Consider the following 27,668-nt stretch of genomic DNA (forward strand, 5'->3'; position numbering starts at 1 on the left):
CACTATAACATTAATTTCTCTTGTGGAATTGAAGTTGACTGATTGTTAGCTTAATAGCATATTTGAAAAAAGAGTGCATCATTAAAAAAAATAAAAAATAACATGCTGACCTTTGCTACGTAACCGTAGTTGTCCGATAATTGGCACTGGTGGTAGATATCCATGGCGAGCCGTGTTGACTTGCAAAGCTCCAAACAATCTAGCATCAAGTCTGTAATCATGTTAATACGGCATATGACCAACAATATAGTATACAAAATATAGTGAACCCACATCCATATCCATCATACACTTATTTAAAAATTCTGCCAGACAAATCCAGGTGTTTACCCGGGTGGCACACAGTGATGGCCTGGCAAGCGAGGTGGTAGATGACGGCTGGCAAGTCCGTGTCGTCAGGCAGCACCATGGGCACGTCGGCTTCCAACATACGGCACAGTGTTTTGGCGGCGGTGAACAGCACCTTGCCGGTACCCGTGTTGCAGTGGTGTTCATACAGCTCGCTGAAGGCAAATGCAAAAGGAGACATAGGGAGCTAAAATTAACTTGAAACTGAGGGTTTTTTTTTTATGAATAAAACAAATCCACCATGAGGAGCATAAAGGAAGCTGTAGGGAAGACTGTAGAGTAGACAAACTGCAAATTGAGAAGGGGAAACGTCAGTGTGAACAAATTAGATAGCACATTGTACCGAAAGATGATACCGTTTTGTTTTGTTTTTACTATTGAACTACAGCATAATCAAATTTCTTAAATAATTATATGTAATGTGTATAATCTCAGTGCTATTTTGTAACACTATATATATATATATATATATATACATACAGACGCTTCCCTACTTACGAACATTCGAGTTACGAACAACGGTACATACGAACATTTCTGCGCGTACAGTATGTCGAAAAATGTTCGTAAAGAAATGCTGTAAGTTAGATTTTGTATTGCGCGTAGTGCTTCTTTCCGCCGCTAATACCGACGATTGGCGCTGTGAGAGCTCATTGGAGGCTGAGCAACGTGTCGAGGAGGAGAAGGAGGAAGAAACACCGGTCCCCATGAAGCAGGAAATAACTTTTGAAGCCGATTCCAGCGACGACGAAGAATCTCTCACGATATAAAATCCTCCTCTTCCTCCTCCTCCATCATCTCCTTAAGCATCGAGTACATCTTCCAAAAGTAAGTTCAACTTCTTTTTATTTATCTTATTACGTACATGTACATACTGTGTGTGTCTCTCTCGCTCTCTCTCGCTAACATACTTAGTACAGTACAGTACTGTACGTATTCTCTCCATTTTATTAAAAGTTTTTTTCAGTACAAACCAATGCAGGTTACTTGTACAAGCCTTAAACATACTTATATAAACCTTCAATATACTTATATAGGCTTTAAACATAAATTATAATACAAAATATAGCACTGAAGCAACTAACGAACAAATTCACCTTACGAACGATCGTCCGGAACGTAACTCGTTCGTAAGGTGGGGAGCGTCTGTACGTAGCAAGTTTAATGACATTCAAAAAACATTACATCATTTAATAAATAATCTTTTCAAAGTAAAGCTCAACATTAAATTTTTGTAGTGACATTTAAAATTAAACAAAAAATACTAGCAGGAAATTCTGCTTAAAGTGAAAGATTATCAAATATTCAATCATTTTTACAGTTTGAACCTTTCCTTTATGGTACAGCATTCAGTAGTTGGCCTTCTTTTTAGGAAATGAAGGATTTTAGCGATATTTAAAAATAAATAAAAATGAAAACTGCTCTCAGTGAATCCCTGAAATATTTTTTTTTAAAGAGACATCATTCCATTCATTTTCTTGAAATGAAATGAAAAATATATAAAAGCATACATCTTTTCTTTTTAGGGAAGTGTAACATCCACAGTTGGTCTTCTTTTTAGGGAATGGACACAGACAAGTGAAACAGTTTTGACAGTGTTATTTATGTAATTAAGTACCAGTAATTGCTTTGACTGTTATCCACAAAGGGATTTTTTTTTTTTTTATCATACCTGAGTATCGGCAGGGCTTTCTGGACATTGCCCGTCTCCAGAGCTCGCAGGGCCAGGTCAGACCACAGTTCCTGCTTACTGCGCTGCAGCAACCGACCCAGGCGATGTAGGCCGGCCTCGGTGGAGACAGTTGTGGATGGGCGAGAGTCGTGCGTGCGCTCGTGTGCAGCGATGTGACGCTCCCGGATCCGTTTCTGGATCTTGGGGTCTTCGTAGTTGGCCGGGGTGAAGAAGATATCGAAATCCTCCTGAAGAAAGCAAGAGCAGGACGATTGCTTTAATTAAAATTATTTTGAGTTTTATTATTGTAACATTTGGCGTGTGGTGTTAACCTGTAGTTGGGCGATGGCCTTGAACATGTGGAGATTGTTTTCACACTCCATGCTTTTAAGAGCGTCATCTGCAGGTGACATAAAAGCAGATGTGATGAAAAACACATGCACTCGTAGATTCTTTTCATTCATTTCTCGCTCTCTTATCTTCACTTTCAGGCAAAAAACTATTATATGTCCAAAGTGGTCCTAAGTTAAAGCAAACAATAAATAAATACAAACATTAAAAAAAAAAAAATTTTAATGCATATTTCAGTAGAAACCAGAAATGCATTACTTTTCCAGGCGAACGTCATTTGACCATGATCACTACATTTTTTAATGCACCTGTATTTCGGTGCTTCAGTACTATATAAAAAAAAAAACTCCCTGTTGTCTAACAAGGAGCTGAATGGCAAAACTCACAACAGGTGATTGAAAATGATGAAAATTTCAAGGATGTATACTTCAATTCCAGTGCCATTTTTATTTCAGAACTGAGAAAATTGGTACTTACGTTTGTGTATGGCATGCTGGTATCTCAGTGCCTCCACCATCACCGGCGCAATGACCATCTTCTCTTTCTTGTGCTAGTACAGACAAGCAAATTAGCTCAACTTCTTAAATACAGTAAAAAAAAAAGTTTTTATATATATGTAATATTTGATTTTGTGCTCTTTCTCTAAAGCCCAAAAGGTGTTGCAAAAACACCCTGCTCTTTGTCAGTGAGTGCTTTGAAGTCAGCACAGCAGTAGCTAGCGCTGGCCACTGCTCAGTAGTCTGCCGGCTTGATAGCAAAAAGCAGCGTGGTGGACAAATTCAGCATGTAAGTTGTTGATGAGTTAAATAATGTACACCACTATGTGTTTACCATGCATAGAACCTATGAATATGCATTGTATGAATACAGAAATCTACTGCACATTGAATAATTTTGATTGCACGTGTGAAAAGGAATTATAAAAATTTTAGAGCAGGGCATCTGGTTTTGGAAAACTTTGCTATTCGTAGCTCTTGGTCACTAACTGCAGCGAACAGAGAGGGTCCAACTGTATGTTCTGGAGTCTTAACTCACGTCATCAGACATGTAGTCTTTGTCCTCCAGTTTCAGCATAGCCCAGGATGTGAGACGCTCCATCACACAGGCGACCTCTTCGCAAGGCAAACTCTTCAGCGTGGTGACACAAGCATCGCTCTGCCAAAAAATATTAAGAATTGTTGCAGCCGTGAAACAAAACAAAAACAACGGCATATAGAAACACTTACCTGGCCCTGGCTAATTAGACGGATGAGATACAAGTAATTGATTTGCGACGTTGAAAGTTTGTACGCTTCTGCCAGAGCCATGGCATCCTGCAGGCACGTTGGAGAGTCCTGCTTCAAGATGTACCGAACTACCGCCTGCAAAACAGAAGACATCAGGTGATATTAGAAATTAACATTAATTCAGTGCACCCCTAAGGAGGACCAAAACTGCCTAAATTAAAAATAAATAAATGAACAAATAAATAAATAAAAGTGGGGGAAAAAACGGATATAACAAATATAATTCCAAAATTTAATAAAAAACAACTATGAATTGAAATAAAAACAACTAAAATATATATATACACATTAATAAATAAATAAAAGTAAAAATAAATATATAAATAGATTTAAATATCAATAAATAGATAAAAATGCTCTGCTCTCACATTTACTTATTTAATACTGCAGATGCTCCATCAGGACGAAATGTTATTCAAATGGATGAATCGAATTTTTGTTGTTTTTATTTCCTTTAAAAAAAAAAAAAATTTTTGAATAAAATTTTTTTGTTATCCGTTTTTTTTTCTCACTGTTATTTATTTATTTAATTAGTCATTTATTTATTATTAATTTTGGCAGTTTTAGTCCTCCATACTACATTAAATTATTTTAACTGCAATCATTTTTTTCATGGTTATTTAAAATAGACAGAAAATTCTGGATGTGTTAAGTGTAGCTGCGTTGAAAAAGTATGGGGGGGTTGAATGCGTTTCAGTGCATTTTACCATAACTTGACTTGGGCTTGAGTAGTTGTAACTGCGGACCCCGTAACTCCGCAGAAGTTTGCGGATTTCCATCAGACAGTAGCTCTCCTTTAGAAGCTTCTGCCTGGATTAGAGCCAAAAGCAACAGTGAGGATTTTGAAAACAACAATAATTCAACCATGACTAAATTAGTTTTAAATGCCCATCCATTGGAACATTAGTGATGACATACTTTGGTCCGTCCATCTCCAGGTACTGCTGAACCAGCTCCTCCACCACATTACTCCAGGGGAAGACCGCTTTCTGCATGATCTCCAACACAGCATCCACCTTCAGCTGTATGAAATAGTTTCCACAGGGCATATATTATGTACTTACATTATGAATCCATTGGAGAATTTACTGCTAGGATCTTACAAAAATTTTTAATGTTTCATTTTAAAACAACATTAAAATCGGTCATTGCACTTGGTTTACTCTTTCTAAAAGGAAAGTTGAATATGAGCTGATATGTATATTATTGCATACAGACGCTCCCCTACTTACGAACATTCGAGTTACGAACAACAGTACATACGAACATGTCTGCGGGCATGCGCGCATGTCAAAAAATGTTCGGAAAGAGATGCTGTAAGTTAGATTTTTTATTGCGCACCTTTTTCCGAGTACTGTAGTGCTTCTTTCCGCCGCTAATACCGACGCTTGGCGCTGTGAGAGCTCACCCAGCATTGGAGGCTCAGCAACGTGTCGAGGAGGAAGAAGAAGAAACGCCTGTCGCTCATAGATAAAGCCATCGCACTCTTCGAGCAGCAAGACCCAAATATTGAACGTTGCACAAAGGTTGCAAATCAATTGAATGATGCGATACAGTGCTACCGCATCATTTATGATGAAAAAAGAAGAAAACTGTGCAATCGTAGTTTGATCGCTTCTTTCGGCCAGTTTCTAGTAAATCCTCCAAGGAAGATACTCATCAACCCTCATCTTCTTCTCCTCGACCCTCAACTTCTTCCTACATTGAAGTTACGGAGGAGGAAGTAACTTTTGAAGCCCATTCCAGCGACGACGAAGAACCTCTCATGATATAAAATCCTCCTCTTCCTCCTCCATCAAATCCTTAAGCATCGAGTACATCTTCCAAAAGTAAGTTAAACTTCATTTTATTTATCTTATTACGTACATGTACATACTGTGTGTGTCTCTCGCTCTCTCTCTCTAACATACGTAGAACAGTACTGTACGTATTCTCTTTAAACATAAATTATAATACAAAATATAGCACTGAAGCAACTTACGAACAAATTCACCTTACGAACGATCGCTCGGAACGTAACTCGTTCGTAAGTTGGGGAGCGTCTGTATATTATTTAGTTTATTTGAGAAAGTTTCCAATATTGTTGAACTTATTGGAAGCACTGTTTTGATTTATGTCATTACTTTAATACTTAAATCGGCTTGAACTTTTTTTCAAGGAATGAGATGTCATGTCATTGATATTTGCTCTGTTGATGTTCATATGCACTGCCTAATCAAATGAAGGACAATTAATGTTCAGTGGTGTGCTGCTTTAAAATGTCACTGCAAATGGTGAACTCATGTGTGTAATGTGACTTACATCCATATCCGCCATGCATCCCAGCACCGCCACTGCTTTGGCTTCCCATGATGTGAAAAGTGTTGTGGTTTGCGAGCTGCACCGTTCAAGCATATCCTAGTATAAAACGAATAAAGATTAAAAAAACAAAAAAAAAACAGATGATGGTACTTTTTATCAAGGTAGACTATAATTGTGTTATTACCGTAATGTACTGCAGAAGCAGCTCATCCAAAGGAATGTCATGCTCCTCAGCGTAAGGCAGGATGTTGTTTTCCACTGTGGAAGTGACCAGCTCCGGAGCGGCAACTTTATCCAGCATGAGGAACGCAACGCTACGCACCTTTCCCTGATAGTTATATTCGATACAGTCCCAACATTACACAAGGAGAGATCACTTTACAAGAATCCAGCCATTCAGCAGTCTAAGTGCTCTTCAACTTTCCCCCTGGGGTGTGTTAGACAATGAAACACAAACCTTCTCAAAGATTGAAAGTGAAAGTCTGCAGTTGTATTTTGTGTGGAGGTCCAGAAACTGACGGAGGTTCAACACCAGGGCCCTTAGGTTCTCCACTTCTTCCGAGCCGTAATTGTCATCCTGAGAAAGGAAACACAAAGGGCAGATGAGGTGTATGGCATTTTTCATTTATTTTATGATCTCAAATTCAAATGTGGCCCTAGACCGCGTAGGTTTTCCCACACTTGTGGGGCGCTGGAATAGAATGTAAAAAACTAACTTACAGATTTCATCCATGACCATAAAGATGGCAGTCCGAGCTCCGCCAAGGTCAGTCCGTTCTGTGGCCAAGTGCCCTGGAAAAGCAAATTTCCTTTTTCTCCAATCCGAACGTTAAGTGTGAGATTGCAGAGTAAACTTGTTCCTCTACCTTTTCCATCAGCTCCAGATTGCGTGCCCTCTGCTCTATCCATTTCGCCAGGATTCTCTGAAGGCGAGAAAAAAAGGGTTAGCTCTAGTTGTTTTTTTTTTCCTTTTTTATACGTGAGGAGCTATACTACCTGTCCTGGAGGAAGCACTCTCCGGACAAACGGAAGAAACACGGTCTTGAACCAGGGACACAGGTCTCGGGATGGCAGATCTTCTGGAATGGCATCCAGGACGGCTACAAGGTTGCTCTCATCAAAGCCGCTTGCAATCTGGCCCTTTGAAAAGCAAACAAAACCACAACAAATCATACCTCACCCTTTTCAGTACTCGTTTGTCTGATAGTTCAATTAACATGATGCACTAATTGCTATGACATTATATCTAAAAAATATACAGCTTCATTCCTGTAGGAGTCAGATTTTTTTTTAAACTTAAGTTTTATCTCAATTGTATACAACTTTTTTTCTTGCAAGATTATGTTTTTTCTCAAAACTAATCAGACTTTTGTTCCCCCTAATATATGACTTAATTCTCATAACACTGCAACTTTTTCTTGAAACAATGACATTTTTTTAACTAGACTTTTGAACAAAAAATTTTTTTTTTCTTACGATACAAGACAATAGTATCAAGATTTATCGTAAAACTACAACTCTCAAAATTGCACAACTTTTTCCCCAAAAATATATAAATCTTCTTCTCAACATGATTGTTTTTATCAATAAATGTAATTATTTTGACTTATAAGATTACAACTTTTATACCACTTTTTTCTCTACATTAAAGACAACTATTTATATACTATTTTCTTGCTCTTTGTATTTGAATATTCTATTGTACAACTATTCTGATAAGAGTGTGATTTTTTTAACTATATAATTTATATAATAAAAACATCCTTGCAGGATTATTTTTGTCAAAACTTATTTTTTAGATCTCCAAAATATATGATTTCCTTCCTTGAAAATAAAACAATTATAAAACTACGTTACCTCATATTTCAGCCAAAGGAGTTGAGCGCCCCACATGTCCCCATCTCTCAGGTGGCTCAGAATGTCTCCCAACATGTCTGTGTTGTTCAGGAACTCAATCCAGGCGATACCGCTGTGTTACCAGAAACATGCAACAATCACTGCAGAAGATGTACCTCAATGCAGTAGATTTTACCACAAACCACAAGAGTGTACTTGAATTTGTCCTGGCCGTGAAGGCTGCAGAATGTCGCCAGTCTGGCTAAGGCCTCGTGGATCTGCAAATTTGAGCAACGCGTGGCGGCGTAGCTCAGCATCTTCTCCGCCGTGTCGAAGGTCGGCCATGGAGCCTTGAGGCAGTAATCTACCACAAACTTCTCATCCTGGACCGCAATGGTGAAAAGTACAAAGACTTTGTTACTGTTTCTTTTTCCCTTAATTCTCCACGTATTTCTACTTTACTCAAGGATTTTTTTACTCATTCGATTTGAAAACCTCTACTTTCTACTGTAATGATGCTGCTCACCTCTTAATTGGAGTATGTAATTTGTATTTTATTATCCTATTGTGACCTCCTTCAACTCACTGCCTGCCTGTGCACTTTAGAGTCTAGATTCTGCTATTTGCTGACCACCTCACACTCTGCACATTAGACAAGCTCCCTCACCGTCCATGTTTAAAGAGCACAAAGGCTCTTGACACCACTGCATGGATGCATGTATGCATTCAAAAAAAAAAAGAAAAGTTAATTAGCTTTGTTGAGTGATTTTGCTTGTGTGTTGTATTTTTTCATCTTTCTCTCGACTCAACGGCACTCACAGCGATCTTCTTCAGGTTAATTCTGGCCTCCTCCACAATTTCGGACCACACGTCTTGCCCGTAGCCACCCACTGACGCAGAGGCCAGCTCTTCCAGCACAAAGGCCAGTTTCACCTTGTAAACCAACTGAACAGAAATCAGCAGATTTCAATTAGAGTAGTGTCTCCAAAACTTTATTGAACCAAGGCGCATATTTCTATTTTCTACACAAGAAAACATATCACGGCACAACACCAAAATGTCACAAAAGTTTGATATGTAGGTTATTTGGACTTTACACATACTAGAGGAGAAACTACTGTAATTCATATTTTAGATGTTACAAGTGTTGAGGGATTATTATTCTGACAAATACCGGAATTGGCCTTGGGAGGACCCAACTAATTTACTAAACACTCCCATTCAAATAAAAGTGAGATCTTAAAAATAAAAAAATAAAATTGAAATTGAAAAACAACAACCACAACTCTTTCCAAATATACATTCACAAGAAAGAACATACCTGTAAAATTTGGTGAATTTTTTAGTAGGAAAGCTTTCAAAATAGCAAACATACCTCTAAATCCAGTTCAAAAAGAGCGGCAAACTTTTCAGCCTCTTCAAATCTATGTTTGTGAAGAAGTCTGCTCAGCCTGGTGGAAGAGAGATCCCAGTGAGCCACAATCAAAGTCATTAATGGGCAAATATGGCAGGGCCATACCAAAAAAAAAAAAAGATTAAAAAAAAGACCTACCTGTTCTCAGGCAAAGCTTCTGTCAGGCATCGGGCGACGATAGAGGAAACACATTGCCCTTGACTGCTGCAGCCACAATAGAGGAAACGTACGATATGACTTAGCTCTAGCCACAGTTTTGTTAGTGCAGTGATTCCCAACTAGTGTGCTGTGAGATATCATCAGGTGTGCAGCGAGAAAATATCCAATGCAGGGATGTGATTTGACCAAAGTGAAATTATCTGAAAATTTAGCCGGGGGTCTGGGGGCCGCTGGCACCCAGCTAGGTGCAGGGCAGTGCCCTGGTGGGTGGACAAGGGGGGCGAAGCCCCCCGGAGCTCATGGGTTTTCCGTGTTTTTAAGTACTTTCAATGCACTCACATGACAAAGAAATAGACAAAACAACAGCATAAATTTTCAATGTATATTGAACTATCCCATATAAAATGGCAGTTTTAGTCAACTCAAAATCAGTCACATTCAAAAACATTGTACTGCCTTTGCTTTTAAAAACTATCACTGAGAATATCATCACATCTAACTAATGTGATTACTAAGTTAACACATAAATAATGTCGAAGAGTTCAAATTTCATGAACAAATAATTGTATCATGACCAAATGAAAAGTAACTCATATTAGAGCATACCACAAATGTCTTTGTTATAGCAGAAGATGTTATCTGTCGGAGTCATGTGCATACACAATGAACTACTAAAAAAAAAGAAAAAAAAAAGATTTTTTTTTTTTGGGCGGGGGGGGGGATAAAAAAAGCGGAATTCCGCGAATTAGCGGAAAAATCACATCCCTGTATACAGTATAGTAGCAGGGCAAACAATAATGATTTTCCACTACTGTAGACTACAGAAGGTTCTGTGTATCCACTTTTTGTGAATTGTTTTCCTAAATGGTGCGCCGTGAGATTTTTGCTCAATAAAGGTTGGGAAACACTACGCTAGTGAATATCACGAGAAAACATTACCTTTCAGAAGTGGTAGGAATCCCCTCTACAAAATAAATGGTGTCCTGAAACCGAAAGCACAACATATTGACAAGTGTAGATATGCCTGAAACAAAAATAAGTTGAGTTGACAGTGGGTCACATTATATCCCAAATTTACAATGTGAAAATGATTTGAAAATTGTGATCCAATGAAACAAGTGCAGACTCGTCACCATGCTTATTTTTGCCTGGACCAGGCAGGACACTGAGAAGACATCCAGGCAGTAGCAAACTGTCATGGAGGGCAAACATCGAATCCTTAGTAAGTTGATCTAAAAATACAAATAAATGCATTGTGAAGTTGAGCATGTTGAGCGAGTTGGAAGTTGAAGGGACGCTGCTACCTGACTATTGTCTTGCTTCTCCAGGGTGATCATCTTCACATTGCCCTCCGTTTGACTGTAATAAACATCACTGAGTTAACATGGCCGCCATCAAAAGCGTTATTGGGCTTTCGGGTGATGTTTTAGGAGGACTCTCAAATGCACTGGAGACTTAACAGGTTAAATTAATTTCACTGAAAAACTTTTCAAGGCACGTGTCCCACTGAGCGTGATTCATGAGTGGACTAATAATTTCAAAGGTTGTCCACTTCTATGCCTTTCTGTGACTCCTCTAGTCTCTGTTACAACCTGCAGATGACATGAAACTCAGTGGCCACTTCTGCCTACTTGAAGCTTTGCTAGTGTCACAGAATGATATCAACAGGTTGTTCCAAAGATACAGAGAGACTGGAAGAGTCACAGAAAGGAATAAAAGTGGACGTCGTTGTAAATTAGAATAAATAAATAATTCTTGCTTTTCAGCTCCTTGTCCGGGACCAGCAAAGCACTGAATCAATAACCGTGAACAAATGAAGACATATAGGGATGGTCCAAAATTAAGTTTACTTGTAAAGGTTACAGTGCAGTTCAGGTTTATTCTGGACTTCCACCTAAAAGCCCAACATCCCAATCTCGTTGGCAGTAGTGGAATCGTATTTACCCTTCCGCTAAGGCCACAGATCCGCATTCGGTGATTATTTCAAAGTCGAGAAGAGTGACATTGGGCCAGATGTGGACCATGACCAGGAAATATACGTCCCAAAGACTTAGGACTTCCTGGAAGACACAAAGTCAGGCAAAGATTTTAAATATCTTTGAGAGCTTATTTTCTTCCAAATTTAAAGTAGGTCTTATGTGTCCAAATAACATGTCTGTGACATACTTTCCTCAAAATTAGTTTTAGAGAACTTTCCTTTTATCTGCCAAACTGCTGCTTGTTGTAACATTTGCTGCCTCCATAAGTAGCACAAAAAAAATGACTCAAGACAAGACAAAAAAAATATTCAATGATTTTTTTTTTTTTACACTAAATGGGTGGGAAGGCACTCTAAAGACCAAACTAATAAAGACATTTTAACTCATGCCAATAAACTCACCTCTGTGTCAAGAATGTACAGAAAATTTCCCATCACCACCATTTTCTTTACACCTTTAAAATGGAATAACAAGAAAAAAAATAAATGAATACTTTTTATTTTAAGTTGTACATCAACTATAAAGCACATCTGGGCGCTTACATCTTTGTCAAATTGGTGCAAAAATATCAAGCTTCTATTGCATGTCAAAATATTGTATTTTTCCTCACCTGGTATCAAACTATTGTGCACAATTTGAGCGAGACACATCTTGGACTGATGAGGGTCCAAGGTCCAGTGAGTAACTGCATGCTGCTCGTCTCCCTGTTGAGTTACAACAACAGAGTAGAGCGGTGACATGCTGGAAAAGACCGCTGCCGGTCTGCAGCAACAGGAAAACTGTTTAGTAGCTTGTGGCTTAGTGCCTCTCATCACAGCCGGCCAACGGAGGCTTTAAACAGATGCATTTCCAAATATGAAACATATAGTGATGTGTAGGCAATACTGGACATAAGAATGTATTTGAATGACAGTTGAAAATGAAGTGGGGCGTGTTTATAACAACAGTCTCTATGGCTCACCCCGATCAATAAATGGATCTCATTGGCCAAAGTGAAGGTGACTGCGCTGCTGCAACTTTTGTTGTGGTACATCTCGGTGGAGCAGAAGTCGATCTTGATGACACTCTGAAGCTGCATTCACACCAAACAGAGTTCTTAGCTTTTCTTCAATAATTATGCAATTGCATGTAAAGAAAAACAACTTTGCTCACCTCTTTTAAAGTTTCCATGTCCATTTTTTCAATAGCTGGTACAAAAAGAAAAAATAATCCCACATTAAAGTGACTTGGAGATGGTTAAGTTTTTACATTGCTGTGTTTACCTGTTTTGATCCGGGACAAATTAAGATTGGTGATGTGGAAGAAGCCATCCTTTATGACAATAAACACGTGGTACAGGCCTGTAGATTTAAAAAAAAAAATAGAAACCCAAAATTAAAGGTTTGGTTGATGTACTAATATTGTAATGCACCATGAACAATGACACGAGGATCTGCGATGGATTAATTTACATTAACAACATGAATACTAACTAGTGGATCTAGTTAACAAAAACTGAGCAACTTCAAACACCTGTAGTGATTATATTTATTTTTAAGTAACTAGGAGGGTTAATTCCTGTGACGATTTATTTCCCGTTATTCAAAACAGGACATTATTTCAAAATGACAGTGTAGCAAATGCACAAAAATAAATTTATTATGATTCATTAACGGTTGGCTGAGCGATACGGCTGAACTATAAAACCATTCATGTTTTTTTCCCCAGTCATTCTGAACAAATACAATTTTAATCAAAGAAATAAACCCAACAAACATTTATTTAAAGGTTTTCATTTATTCAAACATAAATCCTGTGCAAAATGATGTATACTAATTTTAAATCAGTTTTAACGTAAACTCAACATTCATAACTAGTGCATAACTTGCTTAAATGCCACAATAAAGTAGTAGGAGATAACTATTGTAAACATGTCTTGTAAACCATCCATCCAGCATTCTGCCAACATTTTTACCTGGTGACACCTTGTTTTCCTCTGTGACAAGAGCACAATATGTTTTCTTGTCGCCGCTGCTTGGTTTGACGACCAAAGCCTGTTCAAAATATAACACATTAGTGAAAACCATCATGTATCTTGAAGGAGACCTTTTTTTCCCTCACTGTAAAACAGTTTGGTGTTATATTAACGTATATAAAAAAAATACACTAAACAGTATATAGGACGCGACCTATATTGATTTTTTTTTTTAGTATCTTTATATTATCTACCTATACGCGCTGCTCTGCTGTTAATGTACAAATATTTTGTTGTTTAAAAGGTTAACACGACTCCAATGCTAATTGTTAGCACAATTGTATTTGTATTAAAAAAAACTGTTAAAAAAGAGTCACCTTCCCTTACATAATATAATCACTTTGAATTCATAATATTATCCAACAACGTGGAGGGGAAAAAAGTCATACTCTGGTGAGAAGTATTTTCTTGAGTGGAACAAAGATCAAGTGCAGGTTTCCATTTCTCTCACACACCAGCACAAATTGTCCCTCCAAGCACACATCGATGGCATCCACGTCACTTTCTAATGTAACAAGGGGGAAAAAAGAACAGAAAGCATTTTTATTTATTTTATTACACAAAACCCAAAATGTGTTTTGAAAAGTGAAGAACTTGAAAGTCAACCAGCATCACCGTATGGGTGTACAAAAACAGAGGGTTTCACAGTATCAGAAAATGATACACCGTCAAGACACTATGTGTCAGACGCAACAAAATAATCCAGAAAATTATGACAGTCTCCATGAAACGAAGAGCTGTTGTGATTTCATACCAAAGTGAAGCAGCAGCAGAACGCTTTGGCAACTCTGATCAAAGAGGACGACAGTCTTGTCGGCGACAAGAATACTCCAGTTGCTTCCATTGATGGCATACAGTTGAGGGTCTGACTGCACCTGCAAGGGAAAATAAGATTTTGGTGCTTTTTATAGCTAAATGAAGGTGACTAAATATTTCACAACAGCTACAATAGTAAATATCATGTTCAATACAGGAGGTTTTCGGTTTACAGTCCCAACATACGACATTTCAAGTGGCGCTTACTGTATTTCCTTGCTTTTATTCTAAATTCATGGTTTCAGAGTGCTTTTTGTTAATCTGCTGTTTTGGCATACATTTGTGAAGCTATTCCAAGTTCTTATTTAAAAGAATTGTTTTATGTTGGCGCCTACAAGGATGATTCGTGGCTAAATTGTTGTGTTGTGCCAGGCTAAAAAGAAAAATTATCTTATTATTATTATTATTTACTCTTCACATGGAAGGGACGGGAGGCTCTGCCACTACTTGCCACCCTATAAAACGACAGTCGGGAGGGACGAAATAGAACCGTTTATGTTGGAACGGTAAAGTCGCCGTAGGAACTTCTCGTCGTCGTAAACCGAGGACCGAGGACCCCCTGTCCAGTCTTTTACCTCGCTCGAGGACACCTTGACCAGTGTGTCCACCTGGTACAAGCTACTGCCATTCTTCTCCGCTGACACACTCCCAGTGCCAAAGCGGACCGTGCCAGAATCGTCGTTGACCAAAAGCTCCACGTCCTTCCACATCGCCACGCCTGTTTGAGAAGCTAACACACAATAAGCAATATAGTTTGTTCACTTAATCTCATAATTCCGCCATAAAATATTTGGAGCGTCCATCTTGGATAGTTTAACTGGCTAACTCGTAAAAATGTAACCGTAGCTTTGTAGACATCAACTTTACAATTTGGCGGGCAGTGGCGAATGGCGATGACGCAGTCATACGAGTATTCTCTAAATTTAGTCTTTCGGGTACAGTTTCCGCCTGAGACTTTTACAAAACTTAACGCTGAGTGCAAAGAGACGATACCCAAACACAAATATAACCTTTATCTATCATTAACCACTTTTCTTTTTTAAATCTGTAGTTACACATGATGTAGGTTGCGAAGAAGTTTTGCCTGGAGAACGCAAAAAGGGTAAAAGTTTTAATGACACATTCAATATGGTGGACGCGCTGACGTATCCCGGTAAAACGGCGAGTCCACGCCGGAAGTCAAAGCGGCGTATTGCTGTTGTCAAGACTAAATTTTGAGTTTCAAAATAAAGTATTAGGGCAACTTTATCAAGAAATACTCCGCTTTTACTCCTCAAATTTACGTTAACACAAATATAACATAAATTAATTGTAATAAACGACTTTTTTAACCTGATTTAAACGGTTTAGATTCAAGTTTTAAAATACCATACTTTTAGTTTGAAATGATTGAACAACGTGTGGAATGTTTGGTGGGACGGTAGCCAGGCAACGATAACGACTCCAAAAACATTGAATTGTCTACCATTTGCTTGACGCTGATTTAAACATGAGCGATTTAATATTGCTCCCTCGAGAAACATCTCAATTCAACAAATAATTGAACCTTAATGGAGACGATTTTGGTCATCCTATGCGTCGCAGTTTACGTGGTAACCGGTGGTTTGGGCAAATTTGTCAGTGATACTTTTCTATAAAAAAAAAGCTTGGCAACGCTCAGAGGGATAAATATAACAGATTATTATTTTTGTTTTGTTTTTTAAACTGATTGTAATAGATGTCTTAATTAACATTCAATACATTTCCTGTTCGGATTCGCAGCATTTTGGTAAGAACAAGGACAGTTAAAAAAAAAAAAATATATATATATATATATTTGATTTCAATCAATTAATTATTTCCTGTTATAAAAGCTTGTGCTGAAAAAGCATGGAATGACAAACGTTTTAATTTGAAAAACAAGGTTTTTGTTGAGAAAACGGTGTTGTTGTTGTCCTCGTGTGGACAACAACAACACCGTTTTCTCTTCCTCCAATGACTTTTAATTAATGTTGTCTGACAGGCAAAATGTCTGAAGTACAGGGTCCCGAGACCCCCTCCAAAAGTCATCTCAGCGACATTGACAAACTAAGGCGAAGCAGAGAGTCTCAAGTCTACACTGCAACCAAAGAAACCCTTTTTACACACGAGTCTACGTACAGTGGAACACATGCACTGGTAAGTAAATGTATTATTAGATATGTGAGACGGAAGTGCGCACCTCTGAATAAATACAGTGGGACTTTCACTTTCGAGAGCCCTGACGTGCAAATTTTTCAAGTTATCATCCATCGCTTGGTCCGTTTATTTATTTATTTATTTATTTTTGCTTGGTGTTGTGAGCCTAAATGTGAATAAGCGAGTTTTGGAAAGGAGCCAATTACAGTAAATAATCCAGTATTGGCTCAGCCCCTTTTGGACTATTTTAGCTATTTTACCCAATTTGGGTTACTTTTAATCTGACACTTTTAAGAGTCTAAAGTAACTACATTTTATAAAACTAGTTAATTCAAGTGTACTCTCCATCCATCCATCATTTAGTCACTTGATTGGGTCTCTGGGGTGAATTCCACTCTTCCCGTGTATGTTCTGCAAGACCACAGTCAACTGGTGTTCCTCTATGCCGGAGCTCACGTCGGGATCCTTTACAACCACACCACTAACTCCCAGCACTTACTCGAGGTAATAATAAACAAAAAAAAATAAGATATAACAACAATGCACAAAAAAGCAAGTTGATTTGATATTTTCCAGGGTCACTGCTCCCCCATTTCATGTATGTGCGTCAGTGAAGACCGACGGTGGATCGCGACAGCGGACCAAAACGAGAAAAGCACTGTCATACTGTGGGATTCGTACTCTGGGTAGTTATATTCTACACATTTATGGCATACTACAATAAATATAAACATTTTGCTTTTAACACTTTAAACCATATCATATATCATACAGCATATCATATGATACTATATGATATCATATATATCATATCATACCATATCATATATCATATCGTATAATTCTTTTCACTGTCCCACTATGTTTTTTATACATATACACACATATACATGACAGACTTTAGTTCTCCTTCTGGTATTGGTAAAAAGTGATAGCGAACATTTCGTTTTTAAAGGGGGAGTCAATTTTTTTGACAATAATATGTTCAATCCGGCCCTCTAGTCTAAAATATGGTATTCTGATTAATATTGCATTAGTGGAATATCATATCATATCATATCATGTCATGTCATGTCATATCATGTCATATCATATCATATCATATCATATCATATCATATCATATCATATCATATCATATCATATCATATCATATCATATCATATATCATATATCATATCATACATTATATCATATGCAGCATTCCTGTGCACACGCTGTTCGACTGCCATCCCAACGGAGGAGTCATTGCCATCGCGTTTTCCGGGGACGCCAAACAGCTGGTGACACTCGGGAAGGAGAGAGATCAAGTGAGTAAAAGTTGTTGCTCTCCATCTCTTCTGGCGGACTGGCCCTGTCTCCTGCTGTCGCCTCCACGCATACAAAATTGTATCATTCAACAATGTATAGTATTAGCATTAATGTCACAGTGCTGTTTCCCACAGTGTGTGTGTATCTGGGATTGGACCAACGACTCCCATGAGCCGCTATGGCTCACAGAGCTCAGCCCAGAATACGGTTATCAAGTAAGTCCAATTGAATTTAATCATCACCTTAAATAACATGAAAAACATGTTCGAATATGACCTTGTTTTCCAGAATCACATCATTTTTAACCCAAACAATAGCACTCAGTTGCTGAGCAGCAGTGAAAGCCAAGTGTTGTTTTACAGCACGGTAAGTTGTGGTGCATTTGATCTGGTCCAATATACAATTCTAAGAAATAAATACATGAAGGAATGTGGCTACTACAAGATGTTATAAAAACTCAAACGGCACTGTTTTGCCATTAATTCCACCATACAATGTGTTTCTTGCCATAAACAGTTGCTTATTTTTCAGGCACAAAGAAGTTTGCAATATGTTCCACTAAAGGTTATCAAGGTAATTCTTTTCACTGTCCCACTATGTTTTTTTTTATACATATACACACCCAAAAAGTGATAGTGAACATTTTGTTTTTAAAGGGGTAGTCTTTTTTTTTTTTTTCAATAATATGTTCTATGCATCCCCACTAGTCGAAATATGGTATCCTGGTTAGTATTGCATCAGTGGAATATGAGTTAAGCAGCAAAATCCAGCCATTTTTATCCATCTCAGGGGGCGGCCATTTTGCCACGTCATCTTCAGTCAACAGCAAGTGGCAAAATGGCCGCCCCTGAAATATATAAAAACGGCTGGATTTTGCTTCATAACTGTTATTCCACAAATCTAATATTAATCAGAATATCATGTTTAGACTAGTGAGGTCACATATAACTCTTTGACTGCCAAAAACGTTAAATAACGTTTAGTAAAATCCTATGGAGGAGTGCCAAAGACGTTAAAAGACGGGTTTTTTTCAAAACATAGGTGAAACTAACCATTTTCTATTGTTGATTACTCAAAAACGGAATAAGGTAGAAACAAACTTTTTTTTTCTGATGAAAGATGACAGTCCAATCTTTCATTTGGTAGTATGTGTGTTTCCATAGTCCAAACACATAATTTTCTGTGGACCTTGAAAGATCAGTCAAAATGCTTAAAATCGGCTGGCACCCACGGCATCCCTTTTCTGAAAACGTCTGGCAGTCAAAGAGTTAACATATTGTCAGGAAATGTTTAAGGTTGATTTCCACATTAATAATTTGACTTTTGAGATTGCTGTATTATTTGTTTAAAATTTAGTTATCTATTCCTCCTCTCTTTGTATATGCTAAAATGTTTATTATAAATTAGTTGTATTATATTTACATTGCTTTTTCTGTACTAAAACGACATGCAGTAGTCATAATTTAATTTTTATTCAAAATTGTTATATAAATTCATGATGCATTTGTTATTTACTTTTCGGTGTTTCATCTGGTCAGCTGGGCGACGCGGCCACCCTGGAACTGAACGCATCTCTCTTCCCCAATTCCACGCCCGAGTTCTGCGACATCCCCAAATTGGCCGGCGGGCCTCTGAGTCCGTCCGTGTTCCACTGGCGAGAATTCCGAATCATAACCCCGTCCAGAGCGGGCGTCATCATGGTTTGGGAGCTCACGCAGGACCTGGACTCCAACCAAAGGCTGAGCCGAGACCATGTGAAGATCATCTCTCTGCAGGAGCATCCCATCACTGTGCTAGCTGTGGTAGACAAGTAAGTACTCATTTCTTTCTTTATTACACTTGCACATATTTGGATTTTTATTTCGTCACTTTTTCCAAATTTCTCAAGAAATTCAAACCATTTCTATTTCAAAATGATCATCCCAAAATGTCCACATATTTCCGTATTTTTTGATCTCCATTACAAAATTTTACAACTTCACATACTACTTCCACATTACTTGACAGATTCAATGGCGATAAATAAAGTTTCTGAATGTGAATGTGAAACTGTCTTTTTACAGCACTATTTTTCAGATTCCCTGCACTTTTCGTCTGGATTTAATATTGTCCAGGACAAAATTCCCAAATTAACAAAGATATTTTCCATATTTTACTTCATCCTTCCACATTTTCGAACAAAGTGTCATATTACTCCATCCATTTTTTAACCCCTCTTGCTGCATTTGTTGACCAATTCAAAAACCATTACAACTTTGAACTGTTCATTTTATTCAGGACATTTACAAAGCTATTTTTCCACGTTTCTACGTTTTTAAGTATACCACAGTTTCACACAAAAATTCCCAAATTTTCTTTTAACGCGACCTTCCACCGTTCTGGACCGATCCGAACCATTCTAACTTCAAATTGTTATCTTGTTTATTCATTATTTGCTTTCTATTCTCACGTTACTATTTTTGTTCTTGCTACCATATTAACTGTTAGCATGTTAGCATTTGAGCAGCTCTCATTGGGCAAGATGTAAAATCGCTCTCAAAAGACCGAAATTGCAAGTTCTAATTCTCTCTTTCACATGACACAGCTGCATTGTGACTGGAGACACGCGAGGCCACATCAACTTTTACGATGAAAACATGCTGCTCCTCACCTGGTTCACCCAATTGAACCTGGACCCCATTGTCTCCATTTCCTTTTCAAAAGAGTTTGAAAGAGAATATCTGGAAGACGGCACCGTGGATAACAAGCCACTTCTTGGCAGGTGAATCTCCTCGTGAAACGTATTATAACACATTGTAATCGTACAGGAATGTACTCTTGTCGAATCACTAATTTCACTCGTATCAGATGTCACATGTAATCTCATCTCATTGCTAGTTTCACATCATCTATCATCTCAGCTCTCATTTCACGTCTCTTTTTTTTTTTACTTTTTTTTTTTTTAATTCTGGAGAATAAAAAAAAATAATAATAATAATAACTCTTTGACTGCCAGACGTTTTCAGAAAAGGGATGCCGTGGGTGCCAGCCGATTTAAGCATTTTTGACTGATCTTTCAAGGTCCACAGAAAATGATGTGTTTGGACTATGGAAACACACATACTACCAAATGAAAGATTGGACTCTCATCTTTCATCAGAAGAAAAAGTTTGTTTCTACCTTATTCCGTTTTTCAGTAATCAACAATAGAAAATGGTTAGTTTCACCTCTGTTTTGAAAAAAAAAACGCATTTTAACGTCTTTGGCACTCCTCCATAGGATTTTACTAAACGTTATTTAACGTTTTTGGCAGTCAAAGAGATAATAATAAAATAATAAAAATAGATATTTTTTACCTCTTCTTAATGACCAAGTCCATCCGTCCCCTTTAAAACATTTAAATGTGTCGCTTTTGTGAGCACAAAACTAATCTCATTTACATCTGTGATCTCATTTGTAATATAATCTCACACAATTTTATCTCAGGTTGCTATTCCGGCCTAAATTTTGTCACACTTGTGCAGGAACTTTGTGGTGTCCTCGTCCACCTCCACGGTTGTCCACGTGAATGTGGAAAGAAGCACGTGGCGGATCCTGCTGCAGGAGAACTGCGACCCTCTCCACGCCGTGGCCTGCCATCCCAAACAGCCCGCCGTGGTCATGGGAAACTGCAGTGGCGCCTTAAAGCTTTGGGACTACCAGCAGAAGCGGACCATCTGCAAGACGGTCTTGGAGAAAGAGAAAGACATCCAATGTGTCAGAATTGACCCTCAAGGTGAGTATGGAAAGCCTTTTGAGCATTTATTCCATATCTATAAAGTATACACACCGTAAGAAGCCCATCAAAGCCTTTTATAGTCTCACCTTGATTTTGTTCTAAAATGTGGATTTGAATTGGACACTGACACGTTTGTTCCTGAGCAGGACGCTACCTGGCAGTCGGTTTTGCGAGTGGAGCCGTTCACTTTCTGGATGCTGACACTTTACAAAGCGATCCCAAGGAGTGTTTCGATTACCCTCCGGACAGCATCAGCCACATGAGCTTTTCGCATGACTCTGGCTACCTTGCCACTGCAGTAAGTTGCATTGTTGATGGACATCTCGCCAGTATTTCTGAATGGGTTGTATTGTCTTTTCATGAATCAAAATGAATGAAAAATGTGATAAAGGGTAATTTTCAGAACATTTATTGTGCAAATCTCAAAAATCCTCATGGTACAAACAAACAAATACTGCCGATACTATTAAGTATTTAAATCATTTGCTCCCAAAAACGTATTAATACGTTCTATTTTAAAAACATATGCATACAGAAGGCTTTCATGCAGCCTCTGAACTGAAGAAAATTCATGAAGAAATTGTAGTTATTACAAAAACGGCCAGCAGGTGGCAGCAGAGTATAAGAGATCAACCAGAGCCATGTTGCAACAACACCCACTGTTTTAAACAGATTTGTGAATAATGATGAAACTTAGCTATATTCAAATGCTAAACGGAAACAGATAAAAAATATACTTTTTTTCCTGATGAAAAAAGAGACTCTAATCTTTTTTGGGGTAGTTTCCATGTTTGTATAGCAATAGAACACAATATTCTATGGGCCTTGCAAAATCAGTCAAAATCCAGTAAAACAGCCGGGAGCGAAGGGGGTTGCTTCAGTGAAAATGGCTGGGAGTGAATGAGTTAATATACTTTAATAAGTGACATCGGCTCCCATCAGGATGTGGGGAAGGCAGTGACGTTATTTCGCATGCAGTCGCCTCATTGGATCTACTTGGGCAGGTACCGCTCCCACTACAAACCCATTACAGACCTCCTATTTGGGGTGCACCAGGACAGCGCCAAGCCCAGACTGTTCACACTGGGCGTGGACCGCCTGCTGGTGAGTCGGATTGATGACATTTTGTAAATAATGAAACGAAACGTATTAGTAAAATACAAAATTTTACATAATACATGAAATGAGCTGTTCATTTGATTAAATTATTGACCACAGTTAACTCCCGGTGTAGACCATGTAGACCTCACCTCCTGGGATTAACAGGTGGAGTACGACGTGGAGAGCAGTGAAGTGGGCCAGCTGGTCATCCTGAGCTCCAAGCGCCTTGAGCAGAGTGCGGTACCCAAGTGCATGACTTGGTACCCGCCGCTGAGCGCCGAAGAGTTTCTGGTGGTCGCCTCGAACCAATATAAAATGAAGCTTTTCAACAGCGCCTCCAAGACGTGCAGGCAAGAAACGTCACCACTAATTTTTTTTCCCAGTAATTGAATCGCTGCTTTGGAGTAAGACTAAGAAAATAATCTTTATTGATTCCCCAGTATGGGGAAATTCAATACAATGGCCTTAAAAAAAGATTGTCTGAAATGGCATGACTGTAAACATTATTTACTCTGAATAACTAAATAAATAGATTCAACAAAACCATGGTGTATAAATGCATAAAAACACCTAAATGGAGATGGAGTAAAATAACAAATAATGTACCGGTATATAGAGAGGGATGGATATAAAAATATAAAATGAGTATCTGTTAGAATAAAATAAATATAATATATTTGAAATTTCTAATAGATATGTTTTTAATAAAATTAAGAATAAATGAAACAAGTTAATAAATTAACAAATACGCATGTGTAATGCAAATATAAAATATTTCAAAGAAGTACATGCTTGAATAATTGAATTAAATAACTAGCTAAAAAATGTGAATAAAAACAGTGTAAGATGCAATGACTTAAAAAGTGAAATGTAAAAATATAAATTGATAAAACATAAATAAGAAAATAAATGTAAATATAAAATAAACATTCTTGAATGTGTAAAAATATTTCATTAAATAAGTGGTTCAGAAAATGTATGACGAACTACATTTATAATGTAGATATCAAATATTTATGTTGAATATTAAATTCATATTGGATAGAATAAAATAAAAGTTAATAGGAATTTGTATTTTATGTATTTTGAATAGGGATGTGCGAGTGTTATGGGGCCAATATCAGGCGTTATTTCAAGGTATCAGTACTCACGACGGCGGCTCAACCTCTTGTGGCTATTTTACGATCAAGAAATCGAAACTTTTATTGACATATTAAAAAAAAAAAAACATGGTGTCAAACATCCCTAATATTGAAAAAGGGACAGATGATAATGATACAGTAGAACAAATGAAAATACCACGCTCCCATACGCTTCCAACAGAAAGACCCTGCTCGGGCCGACGTACGGAAGCCCCGTTAAGAAAATCAGGATTCTACCGACTTCCGAGGACAACAAGAGCGGCTCGTATTACATGGCATACATCACAGAGGACAAGGTCAGTCCAGTTAGCAGACATACTGCACTTTTCATCAACCAAGACCGAGTAAGATGAGACCTTCTTGTGCGTCCTCCAGGTCGGCCTGCAGATCCTGCCTCTGGACGGCAACCCCTACAAGTCCCAGGCGGTGCTTTGCCATCCCACCAACGTGTCCGACTTCGCTTACTCCCACGATGGACAGTTTGTATTCACTGCAGGCGGTCCTGACTGCACGGTCCTGTCGTGGCAGATAAGCTACAGGTAGCCATTGCTCGGGGAAAAAAATCAAGAAATTTCAGGATGTTCTCAGAGGGTGCACTGAGCTTAGAGTATCACGAATGAGTTCCATCAACAGGTTGCAACAGAGAGACTGGATGAGTCACAGAAACGCAGTTCACACATGGAGTTCCTCATCGACACAGTAAATTCTATAGAGTAAATTTGACTCTATTTAGAGACGGAACAAATGGACTCCGTTTTAGAGTAGGCTAAGATTTACACTAGGAAGAGCGTAAAATAAAATAAAAAAAATAAAAGTCACTCAAGGGTTGAGGAACGACCTCCAGCTTGGGACCCTGCCACACTACCACCTGAGCTATGCCCCTCCTACTGTTTGCTTATCTCAAAGAGACCAAAGGCATCGGGTTTGGTCTCTTGGAGCTAGGAAGATTCCATGGAATCATGGAATCGGATGCAGGTGACACGAGCAATATACTAACATCCAGCAGGATCTGCGTGGCTCAGGGAGTAGATTGGCTGTCTCCCAAGCTGAGTTTATTCCTCCACCCTTGAGTTACTTTTATTTTTTCCTATTCTTTATTTTACCCTCTTCCAAAAGTATAAATATTACTCTAAAACTTAGTCTATTTGGTCCCACTCTAAATAGTGTCAAATGTACTCTACAGAATTTACCGTGTAGGGTGGACAATCTTGATATATTGTGTGTGACTTTGTTTGTATACTTAATGTTGTGACCTGGTGAGTTTGGTAAATACAGTTCTGCGCAATGTGAATTTTGAGCATCTTTTGTCTCTTTCCGGTGAGCGCAGTGCTCTGGAGGCAGCAGCAGCTTTGGGAGGAAAGGACCTAGAGCCATATTATACTATTTTAGAGGGAGGCAGGAATGGAGAATTCTACAGGGTGAGTGCGGAATTCCACCATGAAGTTGTTTTAGAGGGAGCCTGTATAGCAGAGTAACCACATTTGTCTTTTCTATCTGTGATGTTCGATTCTGTAGGAAATCGAAGACTTTTTCTATTACTGCCAAATTCACAATCAAGGCCTGGGCTCCATGGAAACGCGGCAGCTATCTCCCAAAATTCCTTTGACGGAATTACCTTCCCTAATGCGGGCTTTGGCCTACTACCCCACTGAAGAAGAGGTACGCTCCACATTATACGAGGACGGGCATTTTAAGTGGACTGGACGCTAGCTCTTTGTCTGTTAAATCAGGATTCTGTTGGTGATACAAAAAAAAAATAATAATACAAAAAAATATATATATATATATGTGTATATGTATATATATATATGTATATATATATTTTTTAAAAATTATTAAATTTTTTTTAATTAATTTGTTTGTTTTTTTTTAAAAAAAAAGGAGAGCAATGATGATGTCAAATCGAATGAACAATACTGAGCTCTCCTGGAAAAAAAAAAAAAAAGGATTCTGTTGGTTCTGGGTCCATTTAGTGGGCTTTGTTCTATCTGGAATCTATCCCTGCAATGAATGAACTGCATTATTTTGAGCAGGTTGAAGATATGCTAAACGAGGTGAAGTTGGGCCAGTACGCAGAAACGGGAGAGTACATCACAGACATCAACCTGGAGGAGCTGATCAAACTCTACATCAACCACCGGCCGGCCTTTGGCATCTCGGCAGACGAGCTGGCCACGGCCTTTGAGGTTCTCGGCGAGCCTGGCGGACCCGAAGGACAACCCGTTCTGCACAGAGACCAGATGCTGGAGCTCCTGCAGGTCCGAGGTATACAACACAAAATGGGATGATCCTATCGTCTTACTTTTGGGTCATGAACCAGGAAGTATCCTACTCACAGGCATATTGACTAAAGAACAAAAACAAAAAGAATATTAGAATTTGTCTTTTTGCTATTTACGTCACAAACCCAGAACCACAAATGGTATATGTTGACTGATGTCATTTTCAATGAACCAGAAAGTAGCCAACTAACATGAAATTACACAAAATTCTGCAATTTGACAATTGGGTTTCTGTTGATCTCAAAGCTGATGTCGGTGGATGGTCTGGATTATGGCACGTAGTGTCATTGGTTGATATAGAGCTAGCCCGATTCACTAACATTTTATACTAACAAACAAAAATATGCAACTGCGCGGTCTATTAAATTGATTTAATGGTATATGTTGAAACAGGGGAAGCCATGACAGAGGATGACCTGGCAGAGTGTTTCACTGCACTGTTAGGCCTCTTTGAAGTGAAAGATGAGGAAAGCCCTGAGACTGATTTCTTCAAAACTGACAGTATGTACGAATACGCTTACAATATACTTTCATATATAGCAACTTTTTGCTGCGTGTTTTTTTTTTTAGACGTGAGCCAAGAATACGCCCTGGAGAGTGTGATCCCGGAAAAGATATCCATGGAGATATTTACACATCACATACTTGGCCTCCCATCGTCATCGCCGTCGTCACCATCTTTGGCGCTCAAGAAAGGACTTAAAGCAGCAGAGCAACAGCTTGATGACGACTGACTGGGAAATACAATGGCACATCATTATTCATCATTATTACACATAAGTTAAAAAAAACATAGTTCTGTAGCATTTACGGTATCGTGTGCATTATACTGGTTAATATAATATGACATGTATCGCATTAATTGCACTATATAATTTACCTACTTCATAGGTCAATTTGACCCACTGTATGCTACTATCCTTTATGATGAAAATAAATGAAGGAATAACACACAACGCAATTAAGACGGATTTTATTTGTGTGAATGAGAAGGGTGGAGGAGGAAGAGAAGAGATAGTGAGGGTGGGGTACTTTAAACCAACAGTCCAGTGCAACATGGTTTGGACACATCCAGAGGAGAGATAGTATACATCGGCGGAAGGGTGACGAGTATGGAATGCTGGGAAATAAGGCAAAAGAAAGTCCTGGTTTATGGATGTCGGGAGGGACGACATGAGGAGGATGCAGAATCAATCATCTTTATTTAGCATCTTTCATACTTTAAAAGCAACTCGAGGTGCTTCGCATGAAAAAAACATTAGTTTTGTGTAAAAACTATTGGAATATCTCAGAAATTAATAACTAAGAAATAAACATTGAGACAAAATGTTTTTTAAAAATAGTGTCCGTGCGTGTTATAGGCCTACATGAACTAGTAAGAATGAGCACTATGCACAGAAAGAAAATATATAAATATTTGTTTTGTGAATTATTACTTTTGGTATTATATTTTAGTTTTACATGTGAAGTGTTTTGTGTACAGCGCATGATATGAGCGCAAGAGAGAGAGAGAGAGAGAGAGAGAGAGAGAGAGAGAGGTGTAACCGAGCGTGCCTTGTTCGAGAAGAGCGTTCAATTAAAACGTTTTTTTTATATATTAAAAAAAATAGACGAGTTTGAAATGTCTGGTAAATTTAGCAAGGAAGACGCCAGAAAATATCAGAAACTTTAAACTATTTGTAACCCGCCATTCAACATATTGATACAGCAACATGTTGGGGTTACAGTTTGTACATGACAAAC

At 38.2% G+C, this 27,668-nt stretch overlaps 2 protein-coding genes across 2 annotated transcripts in view; one reads left to right on the plus strand and one right to left on the minus strand.

Moving 5' to 3' along the window:
* The window catches only part of kntc1 (kinetochore associated 1), a 29,071-nt gene extending 14,018 nt beyond the window's left edge, over positions 1–15,053 (minus strand). Inside the window, 33 exon segments of the mRNA XM_077560246.1 lie at positions 111–211; positions 331–503; positions 2,021–2,268; positions 2,353–2,420; positions 2,849–2,921; positions 3,407–3,526; positions 3,598–3,732; positions 4,365–4,467; positions 4,576–4,679; positions 5,959–6,054; positions 6,143–6,286; positions 6,416–6,535; positions 6,679–6,750; positions 6,825–6,881; positions 6,955–7,098; positions 7,816–7,927; positions 8,011–8,177; positions 8,614–8,739; positions 9,170–9,245; positions 9,347–9,412; positions 10,307–10,350; positions 10,501–10,599; positions 10,672–10,726; positions 11,312–11,427; positions 11,748–11,800; positions 11,957–12,050; positions 12,308–12,418; positions 12,499–12,533; positions 12,609–12,686; positions 13,301–13,379; positions 13,750–13,865; positions 14,115–14,235; positions 14,752–15,053. Coding sequence (XP_077416372.1) covers positions 111–211; positions 331–503; positions 2,021–2,268; positions 2,353–2,420; positions 2,849–2,921; positions 3,407–3,526; positions 3,598–3,732; positions 4,365–4,467; positions 4,576–4,679; positions 5,959–6,054; positions 6,143–6,286; positions 6,416–6,535; positions 6,679–6,750; positions 6,825–6,881; positions 6,955–7,098; positions 7,816–7,927; positions 8,011–8,177; positions 8,614–8,739; positions 9,170–9,245; positions 9,347–9,412; positions 10,307–10,350; positions 10,501–10,599; positions 10,672–10,726; positions 11,312–11,427; positions 11,748–11,800; positions 11,957–12,050; positions 12,308–12,418; positions 12,499–12,533; positions 12,609–12,686; positions 13,301–13,379; positions 13,750–13,865; positions 14,115–14,235; positions 14,752–14,886 — 3,441 coding nt within the window. The 5' untranslated portion in view covers positions 14,887–15,053.
* Positions 15,054–15,643: 590 nt separating this feature from the next.
* On the plus strand, positions 15,644–26,886 carry cfap251 (cilia and flagella associated protein 251). The gene is made up of 21 exons (XM_077561736.1): positions 15,644–15,944; positions 16,179–16,333; positions 16,697–16,837; positions 16,910–17,019; positions 17,534–17,642; positions 17,778–17,858; positions 17,932–18,009; positions 18,175–18,216; positions 19,182–19,453; positions 20,228–20,404; positions 21,147–21,397; positions 21,547–21,698; positions 22,343–22,504; positions 22,667–22,851; positions 23,825–23,939; positions 24,019–24,182; positions 24,971–25,061; positions 25,159–25,302; positions 25,677–25,908; positions 26,319–26,426; positions 26,496–26,886. The coding sequence occupies exons 2-21, from the start codon at positions 16,184–16,186 to the stop codon at positions 26,657–26,659; spliced, it is 2,928 nt and encodes a 975-aa protein (XP_077417862.1). The 5' UTR covers positions 15,644–15,944; positions 16,179–16,183; the 3' UTR covers positions 26,660–26,886.
* The last annotated feature ends 782 nt before the right edge of the window (positions 26,887–27,668 follow it).

Source organism: Vanacampus margaritifer, chromosome 3 (assembly GCF_051991255.1).
Source record: "Vanacampus margaritifer isolate UIUO_Vmar chromosome 3, RoL_Vmar_1.0, whole genome shotgun sequence".
In the NCBI taxonomy this organism is placed as follows: domain Eukaryota; kingdom Metazoa; phylum Chordata; class Actinopteri; order Syngnathiformes; family Syngnathidae; genus Vanacampus; species Vanacampus margaritifer.